The sequence below is a fragment of the Mycetomoellerius zeteki genome, unplaced genomic scaffold (assembly GCF_001594055.1).
Source record: "Mycetomoellerius zeteki isolate Tzet28-1 unplaced genomic scaffold, Tzet1.0 scaffold150, whole genome shotgun sequence".
Taxonomy (NCBI): domain Eukaryota; kingdom Metazoa; phylum Arthropoda; class Insecta; order Hymenoptera; family Formicidae; genus Mycetomoellerius; species Mycetomoellerius zeteki.
This window is the reverse complement of record NW_017256448.1, coordinates 59,006-81,909: the sequence shown is the minus strand read 5'-3', so window position 1 is coordinate 81,909 and position 22,904 is coordinate 59,006. Positions and strand designations below refer to the sequence as shown.

At 32.0% G+C, this 22,904-nt stretch overlaps 3 protein-coding genes across 6 annotated transcripts in view; 1 reads left to right on the top strand and 2 right to left on the bottom strand.

The window, feature by feature from the left end:
* Window positions 1–333: 333 nt before the first annotated feature.
* On the bottom strand, window positions 334–6,723 carry LOC108720457 (E3 ubiquitin-protein ligase TRIM33). Of its 3 annotated transcripts, none has more exons than XM_018444477.1 (11): window positions 6,185–6,723; window positions 5,771–6,000; window positions 4,468–4,748; window positions 4,281–4,391; window positions 3,795–3,989; window positions 3,094–3,206; window positions 1,605–2,918; window positions 1,325–1,490; window positions 1,069–1,255; window positions 834–986; window positions 334–754 (listed from the first exon to the last, which is right to left on the bottom strand). In XM_018444477.1, the coding sequence occupies exons 1-11, from the start codon at window positions 6,537–6,539 to the stop codon at window positions 581–583; spliced, it is 3,279 nt and encodes a 1,092-aa protein (XP_018299979.1). In that variant the 5' UTR covers window positions 6,540–6,723; the 3' UTR covers window positions 334–580. The 3 variants fall into 3 exon arrangements, with proteins under 3 accessions (XP_018299979.1, XP_018299980.1, XP_018299981.1); XM_018444478.1 differs by having other exon boundaries at window positions 1,325–1,487; XM_018444479.1 differs by having other exon boundaries at window positions 335–754; window positions 6,335–6,723.
* Window positions 6,724–7,655: 932 nt separating this feature from the next.
* On the top strand, window positions 7,656–10,796 carry sta (stubarista 40S ribosomal protein SA). The gene is made up of 6 exons (XM_018444433.1): window positions 7,656–7,737; window positions 8,537–8,699; window positions 8,778–8,989; window positions 9,173–9,460; window positions 9,642–9,866; window positions 10,636–10,796. Exons 2-6 carry the CDS (start codon window positions 8,567–8,569, stop codon window positions 10,720–10,722), a joined length of 945 nt encoding a protein of 314 aa, XP_018299935.1. The 5' UTR covers window positions 7,656–7,737; window positions 8,537–8,566; the 3' UTR covers window positions 10,723–10,796.
* Window positions 10,797–13,406: 2,610 nt separating this feature from the next.
* The window catches only part of LOC108720468 (protein aubergine), a 16,114-nt gene continuing 6,616 nt past the window's right edge, over window positions 13,407–22,904 (bottom strand). For both annotated transcript variants that reach the window (XM_018444505.1, XM_018444504.1), the window contains exons 3-11: window positions 22,200–22,302; window positions 21,678–21,851; window positions 21,142–21,350; window positions 20,866–21,051; window positions 18,352–18,522; window positions 17,741–18,020; window positions 16,399–16,751; window positions 14,531–14,939; window positions 13,407–14,050 (exon numbers count right to left, since the gene is read on the bottom strand). In XM_018444505.1, coding sequence (XP_018300007.1) covers window positions 13,407–14,050; window positions 14,531–14,939; window positions 16,399–16,751; window positions 17,741–18,020; window positions 18,352–18,522; window positions 20,866–21,051; window positions 21,142–21,350; window positions 21,678–21,851; window positions 22,200–22,302 — 2,529 coding nt within the window. The remainder of the gene's footprint in view (window positions 14,051–14,530; window positions 14,940–16,398; window positions 16,752–17,740; window positions 18,021–18,351; window positions 18,523–20,865; window positions 21,052–21,141; window positions 21,351–21,677; window positions 21,852–22,199; window positions 22,303–22,904) is intronic.

Below are 22,904 nucleotides of genomic sequence, written 5' to 3'. Positions count from 1 at the left end.
TATCTCAGCAGACAATCATAAAACGGTTGCAAAATTGTTGAGTCTGCTGAACGCAGCCATTATTTTATCATGAGATGAATTACCGACTGTAACACATAAGAGAGAGTGAAATATTCACCTTTTATAATAAAACGTTGAGACAGCTATTAAGATTCACTTGATATATACATACATACACTCACATTCACACACACACACACACACACACACACACACACACACACACACACACACACATATATGTATATATATATATAATATATATATATCCGAGAAATGAAACAAGTCGAAAAAGTTATATATTACATTAACAGTCCCTTGTTCTTTAATATCGTCAATTTAACCGAAAAATCGAAAAAATTCGTTATGAATATTTCAAAATAGAACATATGATAAATGTTCATGTGCTTTACCTTTTGAACTATTTTAAGTATTTATCATATTGCGAAAAAGTGTGGATAGTATTTACCACATTCTACCAAGTTATTAACTGCTTAATCCAATAATTATAAATCGTAAAAATAATTTAGTCCCAAACACGATTCCGACGAGATACACTTAACAATTCACTTATTCTATATTAATCATTAATTATGCGTCTGTATTTTCTATTGGGTGGAAAAACTTCTTCATCTTCTTCCTTGTCAGGTGTGAGGAAAGGATCATCATATGCATAACTTGGTGCCCATTTCAATAACAACTTTTCAAAAAACTCTTCTAAATTTCTAGCTTCTTGATAAACTTGCGACTCAACCTGAAAAAAGGAATGTAGATAGAAACACTTAAAAAAAAGTGACAATGATAAATAAAATAAGAATTAAAAATCAATTTACAGGATTGTACTTAAAAGCATTTTTGAACATAAGTCTAATGTCCGCCATAACTTGTCTTAGATCTGTGTAATAGTCTATATGATCAGACTTTAATTTATCCCTGATTATATCTAACGCAATTGGTTTCTTGATAATTCGATGATAATCAGTAATCTGAAAACAAAAACGTTCACTGAATTATCTTGACTTGTCAAACATTAATTTCGGGAAAAAATGATGCTCCCTTGTCATTTACCTCGCTCGATACAACTTCCCGAAAGGGTAAGCTTTGCTCATATTGACAATAAAGTTCTAAGACAATCCTTTGTGCAATTCGTAATTCCTTAGCGCTCATACCGTTTGATCTTTTTTCACTGTTCGATATATCATCCGAACAATCTATTACATTTGTACACAACATGCACTGCCAAGTTTCGCTCTCGCTATAAAAAAAATGCTTAATTAATAATAGTTGAAAGGAAGAGCGAGATAAAGATGAATAGGAAGCTTACTCTGGAAATGATTTTAAACTAGGTATATGACAATAAAGATGGAAGACTTTTGGACACTTATCGCAACACAGTACTGCATCTCCTCCATCCATACATACAGCACACCAATCTTCGTTTGGATCATCTTTCATCACTATAGAAGCGGTTGTACTTTTCGAATTATCTGCTGGAAAAGACATGTAAATTGAAATAAAAAATCTAAGCCGAGTTTTCTATGTAAAAAACAAGAGTATAGTTAACATTTTTAAGCTAAAGTGAAATAATATTGAGTTTAACTAACCCGTTGCATTCTCAGCTATCGCATTTATATCCTCGTCGGTGGAACTATCGACTTGTGCCGAGTCTACCTGATTTCTTTGAGCTTCTGGTATCACTAGGATTCCATTACTATCTAATTTCGCAATAGTGAGCATTAGATCATTCAACGATTTTTGACAAAACTTATCTAAGCTCTTTTCGGTATCGTCCGACTTGCCAGGAGTGGTGACAGGACTAGGTGTTTTAGGTATGGACGAACTGACAGCATGTAACAATGAGACGGTAGCTGAATTTTGCAACTGTGGTGGATTGTCACATGAACTGGCGCTTACATTGGTATTATATTTTTGATTATTGCTGGTCTGTTGATTTCTTAAAGTAATTTTGTATGTATCATTGGTAGGAACTGGTGCGTAAGTAGGTATGTGTTGATGTCGAGGCAAGGTATAAGGAAGGCAAGGATTTGCTTGTTGTGGTATATGCCAGCGATGGATAGGATAATTTCCAATGTGCTGCGTTGACGGAGAAGTTAAATTACATTGTTGCAAACGTGACGTCACAGGTACAATAGATGTATTTGCCGGTTGATATGTATGAGGTGGTGGTACTTGGACTCTCTGAGGGTTACCATTTGAAGAGTATCTATATCCAGGAGAAAATCGGTAAGGTACATGGTTGGTGGATGTTCGGAATGCTGGATATGGAGGCGGTGGAATAGAATTATGCGCGAGAAGTCCCCGTAAACTTGTGTTCTGTCCGAGCTGATCCAGATTTTGAGCTTGCTGATGTGGATGTGTGGACGATGTTACTTGTTGTTGATGACAGGTCCCCAATGGACGTTGTTGATGCATCAATGGAGATTGTTGTAACCTGTTATTACTATAGTTAACAGAATACGGTACTCGTGGTTGATGTGCTTGTGGCGATGATCGAGGTGACATACTGTGCGGTGAGATATACTGTTGCATATAATTTTGTGATTGTTGAATATGTTGTTGTTGTTGTTGTTGTTGTTGTTGCTGCTGCTGCTGTTGTTGTTGTTGCTGTTGCTGTTGCTGCTGCTGTTGTTGCTGTGAAATATGCAGAGACGCTTGTTGCTGATAAGAATTTTGTTGCGCGTTAGTGGATTGTTGTGTTACCATTACAGGTAATGGTAATCCCTGCTGAATGACAACGGGCATAACACCATCAGAGTGAGTATTATTTATCGAATTCGTAGTTTGCTTTTGTTCGGCTTGTGACTCATTATAAGATACTGTGCTGTTATTAGCAGCCACAGGAGATATGGACGGATATACTCTACCATCGACGACTATTGCCCCGATTGATGACACCACTGTAGAAGTGATACGAATGAATTAAATGATGCTTACGTGTAAAATATAACCAATTGATTTTCTAATTTCAAGATTAAATCTCTAATTATTGATTAGACCAATTATACAGTAAAAAATAAAGTAAAAGTATAAAAATAAAAAATCAGATAAATTGTTTAGTGTTGTGTTACAAACCTTTTATTAAATCTGATACTTTTTCTAAAGATAAATGTATCCTGACAGGTATTTCAGGATTTGGAATATCAGCTCGTCTACTTTTTATTCTTTGTAAATGGCTTGTAACAGATCTGTAATAATATTATCATGTGTGAATATATATATATATATTGAAAGGGGCATTTAAAGTGTTACAGCTGTTATCTCTAAAAATACTTTGCAGATTCTTGCAGCTTGTCGAGACATTTTAAAAATATTCAAGATGATTAAACACGTGCACTTACATTGTCCATACACATTGTTAATTAACATACAGATATATAATCTTTACTTTCGCGCGATATATCTTGAATAATATCAACACTATCAAAACTTTAAAAGATGATTAATTACGAAGCTCTTAACAAAAGAAAGCTTAATTATACCATTTTTTGGAAATATCTTAACGTCATCCAAGAATATGATATAAAATGTAGGGTATTCCGCGTTTTAAAAACTTAACTTTTATATAACATTAAAAAATTAATATTTGAAAAAATTAAAAATTCACTATTATTCAACTTCTTTCAAATTATCCAACTTTTCTTTGATACATGTTTTGCTTTGATGCATACTTTTGAAGATAACAACTTGTAGTGATACTTCAAATGCCCCAACTTAGGGTGCGCGCGCGCGCGTGTTTGCGTGTAAGAGATACTGTATCTATAACTTCAATATACCTTTTACTATATAATAATTCCATGTCCGATCCTTTTTTCAAAGCATGAGTACCAAAAAGTATACAATGATCTGTAAGTCTGGACAATTGATCTAAAGCAACTTTTTTCTCATTCAATGTATTCTGTTTTTGATCACACACTTCATTTAATCTCATTATCAATTGCTTTCCTCTTGTATTAATAGCATTTGTTAATCTGATACAAAAAGAATAAGATATGACTAATTTAATTATATACTAGTGCAAAAACATATATATATATATATGTACGCACTTAATGCATATGTATTTATAATTAGGGCTCGAAGGTTCAGACAAACTCATGAGGCGCATACGAAGAATCGCTACGTGATTTGTTTATATTAAGTAGGCTATGCGCCATTTCACTTCAGCAAACATGCGACTCACTCGCGCGCACAGTAGTTTCCCGCTCGTGCCCTATGATTATGTCTGAACTTCTGGGCCCTAATTTATAACATATACTTACTGTACTACCATTTGTGTTATATCTTGAACAAGACTTTTTTTCTTCTCCAATATTAGAATCTGTCTATCTTCTATAACTTTCATCGCACTTTTTAATAATACCCGTTTGTAACTGAAAATTATTGTTTGTATCTTAAATCTGCAATTCTTCAATATTTTGCTGATTTGCTACTACTTAAAAATCCTACCTTACTTCTTTAAGCAAAATTGACATGGAAGTACGAGTTTCAGCTGCAATTTCATGAATAAATTTATATTTATGATCACGATGTTCACTAAGCTGACAGTCTCTACAAGTCAGTCTATCGCATGTTTGACAAAATAAAGATAACTGTTCATGGGAATGAATTGTGCAAAACAAATATCCAGGTATCTTCTTATTTCCTCTTTTAACATTGTCTCTATCATTTACTATTTCATCCTTAGGTTTAATTATATGATCCTTGGTTATCTTCAATCTTTGATGAGCCTTAAAATAGTTTCATCCAATATGATTAATCAACGTTTCAACTTAGGTATTCATTTACGAAATTTCTTCCATTTTCTCGTTTAAGAGATATAATACATAATTATATACATACACACAGACAGAGTGTTTCTTAAAGTTTGTCCACGAATCATATAGCACTATTTCTGATCAAAAACTGAGTCAAAAAGATCCAGTGCATATATATATATATATATATATATATATATACACAGGGCGAATCAGAGTAGTTGAACCCTAGAAAATTATCAACTTCCCATCTAATTATCGACTCAGCAATATAGATCAGATGTGGATACACCATGTGAAATGCTTGTTTGGGTGCATTGGGAAAAAGGTGCATTTTCAATATCTTCACACATAATAAAAATAAAATCTTGTAACTATTTTCACAACTCAATGTCAAACGTGCCTATTTTAGCGCTTAAACCAGCAGTTTGCATTGTGTTATCTACGCATCCAATCTGTATCATTAAGTTGATAATTAGGGCTGCGTTCCACTTAACGCTCGAAACGCTCGCGAGCATCGTTTGTCCTTGTTTAACATTTGATAAACGACAAGGATGAAATGATTCCGCGAGCATTGTGAGCGTTAAGTGGAACGCAGCCTAGGTGTGTAGATGATAATTTTTTTATAGAATAAAAAATTGGTTCAACTACTCTAATTCACTATATATACAGGGTGTTGCAATTTAAACGATCATCACTCAAAAATTTTCTTTGTTTGCAATTTTAAGGAAAAATGTTTCAGATAAAAGTTCTATGGTTTGGAGGGGGACTTAAATGGTGTCATTGGTTTGACAATGGAAAGTTGTTTGAAGGTCATTTTTTTTCTCTAAAATTGCAAACAAAAAAAATTTTGGAGAGGTGATCATTTAAAATGCAACACCCTGTGTATGTATGTATGTATCTATGTATGTATGTATGTATGTATGTATGCATGTATGTATGTATATATATATATATATATATACTCTCCTTCAATAATACAAATTTATAATTACCAAAACACAATTTTCACAAATAAATTCTTCACATTCCATACACCAACTAGTAGCGATAATGTTATCATGACAGCTAGTACATTTTTTTTCTTCCTCAGCTTCCTTAGCTTCTTCATCTAATCCTAGATCACTTTCCTCCTCTAACAACTTTGACAGGAATCTATTTTCAATCAAATTTTCCACTTGGCTGGTTACGTTGCAAACATGACATATAATCACGTTACTCTCTACTGCAAAAGATAACATTAATATAAATATAATGTAAAATTGTAATAAACATTAAAGTAAAAACCAGTATTACGGTATTTAACAATCAAATATTACAGTATTTAATTGATCCAATATTGATGAATATACATCAACTTTGCTGAAGATCATTGAGAATAAAAAGAAGCATACATATATTTTACATACACAAGATATCTACATCGACTGATGTATTATGATCGCTGATTTTATTGTTAACGCACATTATGCAAGCTGCATGTAAGCACTCGAGAAGCTTTGCGTCGTCACCCATGGTGAACACTTTACTACAAAAAACGCATTTTGAGAGAAACGCACGGATCTCACTGTCCTGACTTTCAGTAGTGCACTCAATACGTTGATCGTTGCAGTCTTCCTCAATACAAATTGCATCTTGCACTTGAGATTGCTGTGTATCTTGTTTAGAAGTGTTTTGTTCTGCAGGTTCCTCCTTCACTACTACAGGTAATATTACGGGTAACGTTGACATTCCCACCACTAATTCGTTACTTTGATTTTCCATGGTTAGTAGAGATTCGAAGATACAATCCCTTTACTCTTTTCAGAAAATAGCTTACGTTATAATTTGTGGCAAAAGGTTTCTCTCGAATAGTGTAGCGGGTACGGCGCCATGGCAGCCATTTTAATTAATGCACATATTGCATACGCATCACAAACTTCTGTAGACGTTTATCATTCGATAATATTGAATATTTTTTAAAGTAAAATCGAATATAAAATTCTGAATAAAAAACCGACTAGATATTTTTTAATTATTTATTTTCAATTTTCATCAATATTTGTAACCTTGAAGGCTTTGAGTATGTACATACATATATACAGATAAACTTATGGCTCCTATCCATAGAACTGCACAGGTGACAGTGACAGGAGGTTTGTTGGTTTGTTCGCGTTGCATGCTCCAAGTCCAACACGTTCCAATATGCTCCTACCATGGCTCTGAAGCTGGTTCTACATTAGGAATCAGACTACGCATTGAAGATTGAGGTTGAAGATCGAAGATTGAAATTTGACCAATAAAGACAAAGAAATTTTAGCTCCTTTCATTTCGATTGGTCAAATTTGAATTTTTCAATCTTCAATCTTAATCTTCATCTGATTCCGGCCTTATGCCCGTGTCACACTACGCATTGGAGACTGAGGATTGCGAATTGAGGATTAGAATTCAGCCAATTAGAACGAAATGTATTAAACTTAAAATTACTTGATTGGTCGAATTCTAATCCTTAATTCGCAACCTCAATCTTCAATGCGTAGTGTGACACGGGCATTAGTCGCATCGCAATGGCTGCGTTCAGCAGAACGTTTGTTTTGCAACTGTTGGAAGTTTCCTTCGCGCTAATTGGATCATACTTTTAGATCTAGAAGAATGGTCCTATCTCAGCAGATAATCATAAAACGGTTGCAAAACTGTTGAGTCTGCTGAACGCAGCCATTGTAGTGTCAAGTGGACCACAGCCATAATCACTATTTGAATATATTTTATATCGTCTAAAAAATTACTTTCCTCCTAATCTTAAATATAATTAATATTTTTTAATACTTTGCCTTGGTGATCTTTTTTTCTATACCATTTGTTTCGTTAAAAAATAACAGCTGTTTTGATTCACGATGCGACTTGCGCAGGCGTAAGACGCATGGTTGTGCAATTTCCTTTTCTGTTGGAGTCTCCCAACAGTCTCCTAGTGGCATCCCATAACGTAAGTTTTATTGCAAATTGCAATTCTGCTTTGTATTTTTATAACATTTGAACAGCTAATTTTGAAATAGGTAACCACGTTCATTCATAACACATTTCTTTCTTAAATAAAATATGTTCTAATGATAATTTTTTGTAATTGGTTTGGAAAAAGATGGATGCACGTGGCATGCTTTATAATTTTCAGTACATTACACGTGATTTTGGAGTTCAAATCTTTGGATTTTGTCATTTCAGATAGTAAGAAGGCTGGAATATGAAACACAGTTTCGAAAACTGTTTTGTATAAATCTGAAATTATTTATGATTTTGAGGTTAATTCTAGTTTTATTACATTTTGGTTGCGTTTGACGTTATTTTATAATGCTTCTATTCTTGTTTTACAAGTGCTTAAAGCATGTGAGCAATCATTGAACAGTTTTTTTTTATAAATCTATAGATATGTATTAATACAATAAGATAAATAATTATAGCTTATTAATTGTATTAATTCGTAAGTTTGATGCTTATAATATGAAATTATTCACTTTTTAAAATTGAGTTTATTTCATATAACTCCAAATTATTTAAAAGTTATCACATCTTTCAAAAAAAGCTTAAATTGTAAGTTTTAAAATTGAATTATTGAAGAAAAGTTTGTTACTTGTATGCAAAAATAATGATAAAATTACATTTGACCTCTTTGCCAATTCAATGGAAATAGAAAAATATATATAGTAGTCCTTATCTCTTATTTAATATAGTAATATGTTCTTGTTTCATTTTCAATAATAATTGATAAAAATAAAATCCTATTTTAGGTTGACTCGTAATTCAACCACAACGTTAAAATGTCAGGAGGTTTAGACGTATTAGCCCTCAAAGAGGACGATGTTACTAAAATGTTGGCTGCTGGCACCCATCTTGGTGCTGAAAACGTCAACTTCCAGATGGAACAGTACGTCTATAAGAAAAGAGTTGATGGCAAGTAATACATGCTTTAAACAAAACTTATATTTCTTATTATAGATTATCATTTCCATGCCTTTTTTACAATTACAGGTGCTGGTGTAAATGTCATCAATCTTCGCCACACCTGGGAAAAGTTATTGCTCGCAGCTCGTGCCATCGTTGCCATTGAGCATCCAAGTGAAGTTTTTGTCATCAGTTGCCGTCATTCGGGTCAAAGAGCAGTCTTGAAATTTGCAGCCCATACTGGTGCCACTCCTATCGCTGGACGTTTCACCCCAGGTGCATTCACCAATCAAATTCAGGTGAAAAAAAAATATCCCATTTAATTAAATTTTTTAGTGCAAAGATCAAAGTGATGAAACATTTTATTCCAGAATTAATACTGTTGGTTTTTTTGGCTTAATCTTTTCTGATTTTATTGCAATGTTAGATATTTCAACAAACGATTCGTTGAGTACAGCACAGTGATTAACTTTTGTTTTTAGGCTGCCTTCCGTGAACCGCGTTTGCTGATCGTCACGGATCCGTCTACTGACCATCAGCCTATTACTGAAGCGAGTTATGTAAATATTCCAGTCATCGCTTTTTGCAATACTGATTCACCACTGCGCTTCGTAGACATTGCGATTCCGTGTAATACTAAGAGTTTGCACACTGTTGGTTTGATGTGGTGGCTGCTCGCCAGAGAAGTATTGCGCTTGAGGGGATCTATCCCACGTGAGACCAAGTGGGATGTTGTGGTCGATCTCTTCTTCTACAGAGATCCCGAAGAGGTCTGTGCTATCCGATTACTGCTTTCTGTTTTAAGTTTATTGTAATGATGAAAAAATAGAATCCAGAAACAAATCTGTTGGTTTTTTTATGGCTTAATCTTTTCTGACAAACATTAGAGCAAGTATTCCTCGACCAATTTCTCTGTAGCGATTGATAACGAGTTACGAAACATCTTTCTAGGCAGAGAAAGAAGAACAGGCTGCGAAAGAAATCGCGCCAGTGAAGGAATTCACGGGTCCAGTAGAGACTGCTCCTGCCCCGGAACCTGGCTGGGTGAACGATGTTGAGTCTACCGCCGTGGCCACCGAGAACTGGGCCGACGACGTAGCACCACCAGCAGCTCCCGCTATTCCTGCAGCTGGCGCTACACCGGCATTCCAAACGAGCGGTGATTGGGCTGCCCAGGTAAAGGATACATTCGCAGACTTATTTCTGATTCATTAAAGGACTATCCAGTTTGGGCCCCGGCTGAACTGAATTGAGATCTAGCTAGGATTGTAGAGTATCAAAAAAAGGATTAAAAAGTTCCATATGCACAACTTTGTGAAATGAGTCCCTTGAGTGCTACAGCTGTTTAAAGTTCGCTATTATAACCATGTATTGTGTACCATGTAGGACTGGTTTTATTCGATTTTTCGAATCATCTAGTATCTGGAATATGTCCAATCTTGACAACTAAAACCTTTTTTGAACCCCAAATGAATAGTTATAAGTGATATACCATATATTAATCGATAAAGAGGGGAGAGAGACACTCAAAGTATAAAACAAAAGGTTTTAATTGCCTAATTGAAATGTGGCCAATATAGCACTCAGGAAACCTCTCCTATAAAGTTAGGTTTATGGAATTTTTTATTCTCTTTTGATACCTTAAAATTTTAGGCATGTTTCAAAGTTATTCATCCGGGGCCCAAATTCCCCTATAAAACTGGGCATAGTCCTTTAATTGGTTCACCTATTTTTCTTTTGACTTTTATAGCTCTGACGCATTATTTTATATATGTATTTATATAAAATACAAGACAATCAACACACAAATGTCGTTTATCCTTGATATTCATTGAATGTCTATCAAGGAGGACAGAACGACGTTTGTGTCGATTCTTATTTACTAAAAAGAAAGCGGCCATTGATATCAATGTACGGTTATCAATTGACGTTATCATCTGTTTAGCCTCCAGAGGAGTGGTCAACACCTGTGGCAACTGCTGCTGCTGCTGCTGCTCAAAGCTGGGGAGGTGCAAGCAGCGAAAAATGGTAATTCTGTGCTTGCTAACATCTCAAGGACAATGCATTTTGTACAACGTGTGTAACAGGACCCTCTGAAACAAAAAGCTGTGTACTTTTTTTTTCTTATTTAAACCCTTACCAGCATCCTATATCCATAATTATGATACTCGCGAGTACAACTGAAGTGATTTTCTCTGCTAAACGCAGCTGATAGGAGGTAAAGTCCATTGAGTAAAACATCAGTTTAATAAACTTAACTACAAGTTAACTTGATAATTTGGTCTATTATTTACTATGCCTGCCGCTTTTGATTCAAGTGTAATTTAACGCATTCATTAGCTTTTTAAAAATTCTTATTTTAAAAAAAAACTCGTTCGAAAACAATTTTGTCAGAGAAAAAATTGTTTTCCTAGCGCAGAAAGAAAATCGCATTATGCATTTCGTGTATGCATAAATTGTGGGATACCTTATATATCTAATTGTAGAATAATTTCATTAAGGCTAAAAAACGAAATATTAAAATACTACATTTTAAACTTTACAGCTTCTAAATTTGTTAAAATATATTTAACAGAGTATTATGGGGGCACTTGTGCATAATTGTATAATATATATTTGAACTCCAAAGAATCAGAGTTGATAAAAAACATGTTTTAAACAGTTAAAAATCTATTTAGTTGATGTTTTTAATAAAACTAAATGTTTTTTTTATAGTACTGTTTAAAGCATATTTGAAGCATTAAAAATATATTTAAGAAGAAACAATGTTTTGTTCTTAAAAAAACAGTCTTTACCAACTCTGCAAAGAATATATCATATATGTAGACAACTTATTTTATTACACATTACTGATATTGAAACTATATAATCGTTTTTTCGATAAATATATAAATGTCTTTATTTAGAATAAAATTTGGTTCTTCAAATATTGAAATGGGGAACTTTGCATTAAAATAATTGAAAATTGATTTAATCATATTTAATTGTAAGATAAATGAAATGTTTTGTGCTGCAATAATTTAATTTCAAAATAAATATGCCATTTAAGAATAATCCATCGATACCAATGGAAAATGTCAACTTTTTAAAAAACGCATCTTTTTTGTTCTTAAAATTATGAGCGTCTACGACTTTATTCAAATGATATTATAGATACAAAAGTTCGTTTTCTCACAACTGTTTTTAATTACATATTTTACGTATATGTGATTTGAGCAAATTCAGATAAAATTAATTGTATACTTCTGAACAAGAGTGTTAGAGTCCGATCGAAACTTTTGCCGAAACTGAACTGAAACACTTGGCTACATGTCAATTTCAACCGAAACCGAAACCAAAATTAAAAAATAGGAATCCTATAAAGGCCATATGTATAGACATGCCCATATATCATGTATTTTTTCTTCCAATTCATAATTTAATTATGGAACCAATACACATTAAAATTAATATTTATAAAGAAGAGCTATATTGGTTTCAGTCGAAACTGACACATAATGAGTGTTAGTTTTCAGTTTCGGTAAAAGTTTCGATCGGACTTATACTTACAATATTCTTCAGTGTGTCGTCAAAAATGTTCTCATAGATGCAATCAAAATTATGCATATTTATTACAAAAGTATAATAGAAAAAAATATACATTTTATAATCATCCACTTATTTGTAAACTTTGAAATCAGAAGAAATATGATTTATAAATGTAACATAAATGTAACTCATTTCAAAATATCCTCTCCGAGGAAAATTTTACTTGCTGTAATTCGGTATATGTCACATGTACTATATATATTTCGAGTAAAATTTTCTTCGGAAACGTTTTGGAATGTAGTATATACAATGTTAACTAAAATTTCTATTTAAATTGATTTATGGTAACTATCGTAACATAATATATTAATTTCATTTGGATACAGTATTGTATCCAAATGAAAAAAATTCCGAAATTAATGATTACAATGGAATATAAAGAGGTAGAAAACAGTGTACAATGGAATTTTATAAACCGAGTATCATATCATTTAAAGTTATGAGAGTTAACTTCACTGTCATTAATCATATCGAATATATAATCATAATATATATGAAAAATAAATGAATTTTTTATATAATGTAATTACAGTGAGAGCCTTAAAAATTTCAGAGAAGTCGGGTCGCTAAAATATATTCATCTATTTTAGTATATATCAGTTTAATACTGTCATTTTTTTCTAAATAAGTTTCATGTATTCATGTTACCAAAGATAGAAAAAAGTCCTCTTTATGAAGTATATTGCTTCATAGCAATGTCATTTCAAAAGCAATAAAGGTACGAGTATGCCGTTTGATTTCCTCTTTTAGTATTCCAACCTCTCTAAGAAATTTTAATTATCAAAAAATAAAACTTTGCTCCCGTAAGAAATCGGTCTGAAATATAATACTGATAAAAATTATGAGATAAATCGCGGGTTATCTCCGTGTCAATATCTATTCTTGGAACACCAACGTTTCGTGAATGCTGCAATTCACTTCATTAGGACAAGGAGTAGCCTGATACTGGTTCGTTCATGTACGTTTACGAAACATTCCAAGAATGAAATAGAGACACGGAGATAACCCGCGAAATACATAACTTCTATGTAGAAAGTACTCGTGAAAGTTTCAAAAGTATTAAAGAGATTGTTCGTACAAAACTAAAAAAAAAAAAATAAAATGTAATATTAATATTACAAAATGAGATTATAAAAAATACAAGGTGTTTTGTAATTGCGTATCCGGCGCCCGGTGAATGAATTTACTCACCAGGAACGCTAATTTGTGAGCATAGTGGCAAGGCGCCGGTACTCTAACGGTATTTGAACAATTGTAGTACATATGAGTCAGTTTATATGTAAGACGTTGTATCTTGTCGGGATCCATACCTAGAGTATCATAAATAACGCTATACGCAGTGGGTGTTACTGTTCCTTGCCGCACCTTCTGCGACACGATGAAGAAATCGTATTTGATCGGACTTGTGATTATGTCGTCGACTACTGTGCCCGGTTCCGGATTATCGTTGTTCTCAAAGAAGCGTGTATTCAATCGCTTCGTGACTATTATAAAAGCCATTTTGTATTTGTCTGGGTCACCGTACAATCCGTCGAGCTTCTTTTTTATCTGCACAACCTCACGATCCATTACCAGGGGAACTTGACCCTCACCGACGCCGTCGCGATAAATCACAATGCGCCCCGGCAGAGTTTTGTTTAGCGCGTAGTACGCTTGTACAGATTTGCAAATATTGTCAGAAAGATCACTGGACAATTCCTCACCGGTTTCGTGCGCGTTTACCGCGCTAAAGTATTGTGTCATGCGTCTATTCAAAGTCGCTACTGTAGCACCTGCAATGGCAAATTCGACATTAACGATGTGCATAGATACGTAGAAAAAATAACTGAATTATTTTTTATTTTTGAATGTAAAAGATAAAAGGTTGCATAAAAGTGCCTTTATTTTTATATTTACGTTCCTATTCTTATTAATTATTATTCTTATTTATTATTATTATTATTCATTAAAATATATATTAAAATATGTATTGATTAAATATTAAATTTTTATTTTAATCGATAATATTTTATCTGTATCTTATACATGTAAAAAAAGATTTCATTTTCATTTCTTAATCATTTCTTTCTACATAAATTTTTTTTCGAATAAAATTAATCCAAGAAAAGTCAAGAAATCGCAAAGTCAGAACATGATACCAAAAATCGACAGTTTATTTAAAATTTTTAAGATTCAATTTAAGAAATTATAAAATTACATGTTGCAATTTCGACATTTTTTGTGTAAAAAAACTTTGAGAATTTTATACTCACCGAAATCTTTGTTCTTCGCCGTTGTATCATGGCAAACATCGAATCCGATTATCATTAGCCCTTCCATCGGAATATCCACGTACCACGGTGCCCCACCCAATTTACAACTCATCTGTATTGCTATTTTTGTGGCAATAGACTTGATGTTTCTGTGAGTCATTGTTCTCGTCAAGCAAACCTGTGATGGGACAGGCCGGTCTATGCAGCATTTTTTCTTGATCGCAGAATAGCGATCGCTGCGATTGTTTGATACCGCGCAAAATATCAACTGTGGTACATATCTGCTGAGAATTTGTTCCAGTCTTTCGTTATATGTGCCTGGTCTATCATCACGGATATATTCGGATTTTGGTTTATCCATTTGAAATTGTATGCCTGCCGATACTTTTAATAAAGTCGAAATAAAACCCTGAAATAAGATATCAATTAAAATAAAAATTCAAGATTTATTCAATATTTTAATACGTATTGGAAATATCGTGCATAATATTGAAAACATAACATTGATTTACACAAGATCCAATGTTTTCAAAATTCCTTTTAATTATATGTATATGTAATAATAGCACAGATTATTTAAAATTATATATAGAGATCTTTAATAAAGATATCATTCGTATCCGGGAATATATCCGGTTGAAATTTTATATCATTAAATTGTTCATTTTTTATTATATGAATGTTCTATAAATAAGTATGCATACTCATAACATCTTATATATTTACTACAAAATTACAATTTTTTTCTCTACATTTATTATCTCCATTAATGCAGTCATTTTCGCTCCCTTTTTCATTCAAGCCTTTTTTTCCTTTTTTTTTAGAATACATTGTCCCGGAATCCGGTCGGATATCTGGAAAATATTGGATATCCGACTCGAAAAATTGTCTCCCGGATATCCGATGTTACATTCTTTTCGGATATCCGATATCCGGTAATTTTACAATCCGGTGCATCACTAATATAGGTATATTATACACACGTTATATACATATACAGGGTGACCCATTTTAATTTATCACCCCAAATATTTCCGTTCCCTTGCATTTTACAAGAAAATGTTTCAGACAAAAGTTGTATAGTTTCAAGAGGACCATAAAATGATACCATTGATTTGACCTTGGATAGTCGCTTAAAGGTCACCTTCAATTTCTTAAATAAAAAACCCACTATTTTTCATTACATATTCTTGTAGTTTACCTCGAAAGCTTTCCAAAACATTATAATAAAATATTTTTTCATTAAGTATTTTTCGAGTTATAAGGCTCGAAAGTTACAGTACAGCCGGCATTAGCATTACGCAAGTTGTCCGACCGACGGCTAAAACCTCTTGAATATTGTTCAGGATCGTATCCTGGATAACATTTATCAAGATCAAGGCCATTGCAGATTGTACCTCTTATTTTCATTTTTATGTTCAACTTGCGTAATGCTAATGCCGGCTGTACTGTAACTTTCGAGCCTTATAACTCGAAAAATACTTAATGAAAAAATATTTTATTATAATGTTTTGGAAAGCTTTTGAGGTAAACTACAAGAATATGTAATGAAAAATAGTGGGTTTTTTATTTAAGAAATTGAAGGTGACCTTCATGTGACTTTTAAGCAACTATTCAAGGTCAAACCAATGATACCATTTTATGGCCCTCTTGAAACCATACAATTTTTGTTTGAAACATTTTCTTATAAAATGCAAGGGAAGGGAAATATTTGGGGTCATAGATTAAAATGGGTCACCTTGTATGTGTATATATATATATATATGTGTGTATATATATATGTTATATATAAATACATGTGTATGTAAATTTATCTATATATTTATATTTAGTGATTCGTAACAGTAATTAATAAAGATCTGTAATACCTGTTCGAGAGATCTATCCCTTTCCGAAATCACAAAGACCCACTCTTTCAATCTTGGAGAAATGACACATTTTTTATTCATCATAGCTCTCGTCCAATCACCTTGTTCGGTATTGGCAAATATGTCTCCGCCGAAATAGATTTTCTCATTAAGTAACTGCCGCGCAGGAATTTGGAGCAACTTGTCATCTAGCTGTAAATTCCATTCGGATAATTCTTGCACGATGGCACGTTCTCCAAGAAGCCTGTTATTAAATCTTAATAATTTCTCAATACGCTTTCCAGGTTGAAGACGTGTCTCAACAGCTAAACTTGACATGAGTTTGTAATTTTCTCTCATAGAATCAGTCAAACCTGCAAATAAACAACGGCATCACATTAGGAATAATATAAATAAACTTTATTTCACATAAATATATAAATATTTCTTTACCATTAAATTCAAAGACGAAGTATAATAAAAGAAATAATGAAAAAATAACACAGCCACACAAAAAAAAATTTTTTTTCTGATCTTGGGTCTGACCATATTTACTGTATGTTTTTTGGGTCGCTGAATCCGAATCCGAGGTCTATTTAACCCCATCACATCAGGATTTTGCCATAATGTAAGTCAACTCCAATAATCACGTATGTCAGACTTTTATCTTGATAAGTACGTTATTTTAATTTATAACCGCATAACTCTGATCATTGCACCTTTCTTTGCAACAATTTTTCTTTTGTCTCAAACACCTGAAACATACTGTTGTGTCCTAGAAACACCTTCACCCGAAAGTCTATTTTTACGTTTACTCATGTAATGTGAGTTTTTCAAACATTGTATCGTCGGCATTGGCGTTACCCGATGTACACCGCGGGGTGGTTGCACGATCGGGTTTTGTACATCATGTAGCCTAAGAATTCACCGGAATGTTCCATTATTCCGGAGTTATTATGTGAGTTATTCCGGAATTCACCGGAATAACTCACATTACATGAGTAAACGTAAAAATAGACACTTTTCGGGTGAAGGTGTTTTTAGGACACAACAGTATGTTTCAGGTGCTTGAGACAAAAGAAAAATTGTTGCAAAGAAAGGTGCAATGACCAGAGTTATGCGGTTATAAATTAAAATAACGTACTTATCAAGATAAAAGTCTGACATATGTGATTATTGGAGTTGACTTACATTATGGCAAAATCCTGATGTGATGGGGTTAAATAGACCTCGGATTCGGATTCAGCGACCCAAAAAACATATAGTAAACATGGTCAGACCCCAAGATCAGAAAAAAAATTTTTTTTTGTGTGGCTGTGTAATAAATGTTGGTAGTTATCAATAAAACAATAGTATAATGCACCTGTTGTACGACATAATTCAGGCACCAAATAAACACGGTCTCCCTCTCCAGCTTGTCGATCCCTTGTTCTGGACCTCGTTACCAGCATTGGATGTTTACGATTTCGAATCTGGATATCATACTTTTTTTTGTAATAGTCTATATATGTTATACTTTCGCCGTTTCTCAAAGGAAATGAGTTGCTAGGAGTAGCCGAGAAATCTACGTCCTCAATGCGGTACGTATTGTTGTTATAATCGGTAAGAACTATAGTGCCGATTACAGTATTACAGAAATTTTCCTGCAGGACACATATACACACATATTTATTTGTTTTCGCAATGTAAAAAAAATATAAAAGTATTATTACAAATAATTAAAATAAAATAAAAAATAAAATAGAACAATAGATAATTTTAAAGTTCTTATTTCCTCACTATATAAGAATACATTATATTTGTATAATGTAAGAAAGAACTCACATGATTTCTCGCTTGTAATTCAAGTATAATTCAAGTATAGTTACAATGAAGAAACTATAACAATGTAACAAACTTTAATCTTCTCGAAAAAGTTATTTTTATAAAATTCTAGCAAAAATCTAAGAAGTTTTAAGACGAAGTGCAACTTACTCTGAATCTGCTACTATCTTCTCGATACAAGTTATTTAGGATATCTCCCAAGGTTTCCAATCTCATAATTTTATTCGATATCTCGACACACATTAAAATATCTCGTTCATGTTGACGAATAGATGATAAATATCCTGGCCACAATTCTAATTTGTGTTCCGGCAAGACAATCTACATTAACATGATAGAACAATTATTTCGTGCAGGGTTGGCACAAAAAAACTCAATTTACAAAACCCAAATACAAAAATCCAAGTACAAATTACAAAAATTTAGATGTCAAATTTCATTGTTTTGTGTATTAACATACCTTCGCATTTTTAAACAAAAACTCAATAAACTAAAAAAAAATGCTCGTGTTTTTTGATCTTTCTAACTACTAATTTTTGCTTAGCAATCTCGAGCTAGATATTTTATTTTTATATATTTCAATTCATTTATGTTAGTTTTAATTATAATTAAACATTGGAAAGAAAGATACTAAAGATATTAAAAACATGAAGTCATATCACAAGTTGAACATAATACATTTAACATTACAAATAAAATTATATAAATTTGATAAATCTTTAACGTCGTCTTATTGTCAAGTGAATTGAACTATTTCGTTGGATGGCGCGAAAAAGCAGTCTTTTTCGAAAGTTTTCAAAGAAAATCGAATAATGTTTTACCAAATCATTCCAAACTTACTGTGGTAATATGTTTGATAAATTAGATGAAAAGAAAAAACATTAATTGTCTATTAAAAGAGAATGTATTGATCTATGACAATTATATAGATTATTACATAGATATTATTACATAGACAATTACATAGATTATTACATAAACATTACAAAGATTATTACATAGATTATTACATAGATTCTAAATCAAATATTTCTAATTAAAAAATTTTTTCCTTTGAATAATATAGTATCCCAAACAACACAGTTTAAAATTATGACATAAGACGTCTTTAAGTCGTCTTTTAGAGGCAAAAAACGTCTTATGACCCGATTTTAGACACTTTTTGTTATCTGGGATCTTATCTAATTTTTTATTCGCCTTATAATATTTAAATTGTAAGTTGTGAAAGAAATTATTAGAAAAATATGATGGAAAAACATTATTCGAAATACATAATTTTTAAAAATGTGATATGGCTTTTATAAATTTACAATTAATATCAATCCAACGTTTCAAAATTAAAGCCTCATGATCACCGAAATATTAGTAAATAAAATTAAAATAATAAAATTTAAATGGAAAGTTATTAGAATACATTATACGACCTGTGTGCAAATAAATTGAAATGTATAAAATTTCTAGCTCGAGATTACTAAGCAAAAATTAGTAGTTAGATAGGTCAAAAAACGCGAATAACGTTTATTGGATCTTTAAAAATAAACTAGTTTATTACAACATACATTAAGAATTAAACTAGGTTTTTATCTATAAACTAATTGGAAACCTGTTGCAATAATTGCTTAACATAAATGATATTAATAAAATGCTGATCCTAAATCCTAGTAGAAAGGTAAACGTCCCAATGTCCGGACATGTACCTACCCAGTGAGAAATGACAATGGAATCGACGTCAAATCGATGTCGACTCGACGTCGAAATCATTGAATCGACATAGATTCCATTGTCATTTCTCACTGGGTATGTCCGTATACATACAAAATTTATTATTATTAATCTCAAATGCTTTTTTAATTACAGTATTACAATTTAATTGCATTTAAAGATTACAATTAAATTATAATATTGTGTTTTAAAAAGCATATTTGAGACTAATATTAACTTAAATAAATAAAGTGTTATGTAAATGAACATAAGTACATGTCCAATCACTGGGATCGGACAGTATCTATGTCTGGACAGTTACACAAAACTTTATTTATTTAAATTAATATTAATCTCAAATGCTTTTTTAACTTAAAGATCAATTTGAATTAGTTGTCTTTTGTCATTAAACATCTATCTATATTATTATTTTCCATCAGCATACTAATTTTCCAATTATGGTCGGACACTGGGACAATTATGTCTGTGTCCGACCAGTTTGTCTGACCACTGGTACATTGACGCATTCTATTATTTATTTAAATATTTTAATTAATAATTGTTATAAGTGAGTTCACATAATTTCTCCTTGCTTAAAGGAGTTTTGAGTTTTCAAACGAATAGAAATATTTATATTAAAAACCTTTTGATATTATAAATTGTATTATTTATGAGAACTTAACGTTTAAACGTCCGGCTACTGGGCATTTACCTTATCTGTTGGACGACTTTTTGAAATTATGTTTTGGTCGAACAGATACTACGCTTTTAAAACAATAGATGGCTGTACGAGAGTCCTAGAACAAAAACCCACAAAACCCCACAAACCACAAAAACCCACAGAAACTCACAAAAATCCCCAAAATTTAGATTTTTCTGGAAAAAACTGGGTTTTCGCCAATCCTGATTTAGTAAGCATCGAGTTTTCTCTGAACACAACAGTGCATCTATAAATGTACTTACTTTACTCCCAGGATCAAAATAATTACGACCGACCAATTTTAGATTTAAGCCCTCGTAACATTTTCTCATAATTATGTTAAAGAATTGGATGAAATGAGCATCTCCTACTAACACATCAGCCACAAGACGAACGGTAATTGTTATATGCTGTTCATCCGATTGTCGAGTTGAAGTAAATACCATTCGCTAAAAAAAATATTTCGATTATATTTAAGCACTTGAAAAGATACATAAACGACAAATGAATACTGTATCATCTATGTCTTTACTACTTACATCAGATAATCGGCGACTTGTGTACATTACAGTGCCATCAAAGATATATGCACCAATATTCTTTTGATGTACTTTGAGTAAAGCTTTACGCACAATAGTGCGATCTTCTTCAGGCGAAAAATCAACATGATACTGACAAAGAGCCCAATTAGTCAATTTAAGTAATTTGAAGTAATTTACTGTTATCGTTTTGTGAATGCCAGATGTACCTGAAAATCAGAGTATGAATAAAAATGTAATTTTCGTAAAATAAAACAAAAACTTTGTGTAATATTGACATCAAATTCAGAATGCTCAAAAAAATAGACATCGAAAAATAATTAAAAAATGTAAAATGCTTATAACAGTTAACACAAGCTGGTTATGTGTAATAATATTTTTATTTGATATAACAATATAATAAACGTTTCAATCCTCGAAACAAATATACATTTGTTTCACTTCGACTTAAGTCTATCTCTGTTAATTTACGAGATAAAAAGGCATGATTGCTTACATGGAGACGTTCTGTGTTCATCATTATATATATTACTAACCTTTTTTATTCTCTATATGGTTCGGTTTTGTCACAAAAATATCTGCAGGTAAGATTCTTTTGCCGCGAGCTGCACCTCTACCAGATGCCACAATAGTTAAAGTACCATTACCAGTACCAGTACTAGTACCTGCACCTGCACTTGCACCAGCACCGGCATCTCCACTACCACCAGCTACATGGAAAATTCGTCCCTCATTTAATATCGAAAAAAGAACATGTCTACAACGACACAAATTTTTAAAATATTTCAATTATAAAAATGTATATAAAGCCATAAACATCTAAAATTGTGTTATACAAAGAATATGCTTATTTAATCATAAAAATGTATGTACCAATGTCTTTTTATTACATAAAGAAGAGTCCAAATAAAAATCTTATGTGTATATACAATTATTACATAATTTTATTACCAATTTTACGTCTAAAAAGAATTGTATTAAAATATAGGAAAAATTTCTACATATTATGTTTGCACTGTATAGAATAAATCTAAAAATCATATAATAAAATTATGTACCAGTAGGTTGAATGCTAAGTTTTTCCAGGCCTCTGCCTATTTGTGCAATTGCTGCACTGTCACCTTTTTCACCAACACGTTGTATTACACCTCGTCCAGTACTCTGACAAAAAAAATTTAGATTAAGAAATAAGTTATTATTGTAATAGTTATTATTATCTAGTTGTATATATACACTATGCCAAAAAATTAAGAGATTACCTATTCTGCCTTTAAAAATAAAAAATTTTCTTATAATTTTTTCGATATAAAAAGACTTTTGCTTGTATACTGCACTTAAATGATAAAAATTAAACGATTGACGTTATCATTCAATTTGATATTTCTGAGAAACGTTAAAAACATTACGATTAAAGTTTTAAAGGATCGGAAAGAAACCTAATTTTTCCAATTTTTTCGCGGATTTTTTCGGTTTTTTTTCCCAAGGCTAAACAAATTCATTTTGGAAAAATTCATGCATGCTTGTAAAACCTACCACGTTTGCTTCTCTGTTCTTTCCGATCCTTTATTGCGATCCGATTATTTAAAGAAAATAATTGCGTATAGGGGTATACACAGCGGTATAAGTTAACAGAAATTTTGAAATTGTATAAAAGATTGAGGTTGCATAATGTATTCAATAAAATATACAAAACATACACTATTGCACCATTAATGTAAGAATTAAAAATATAGAGTCTAAACATCATGTTTATATGATAATAG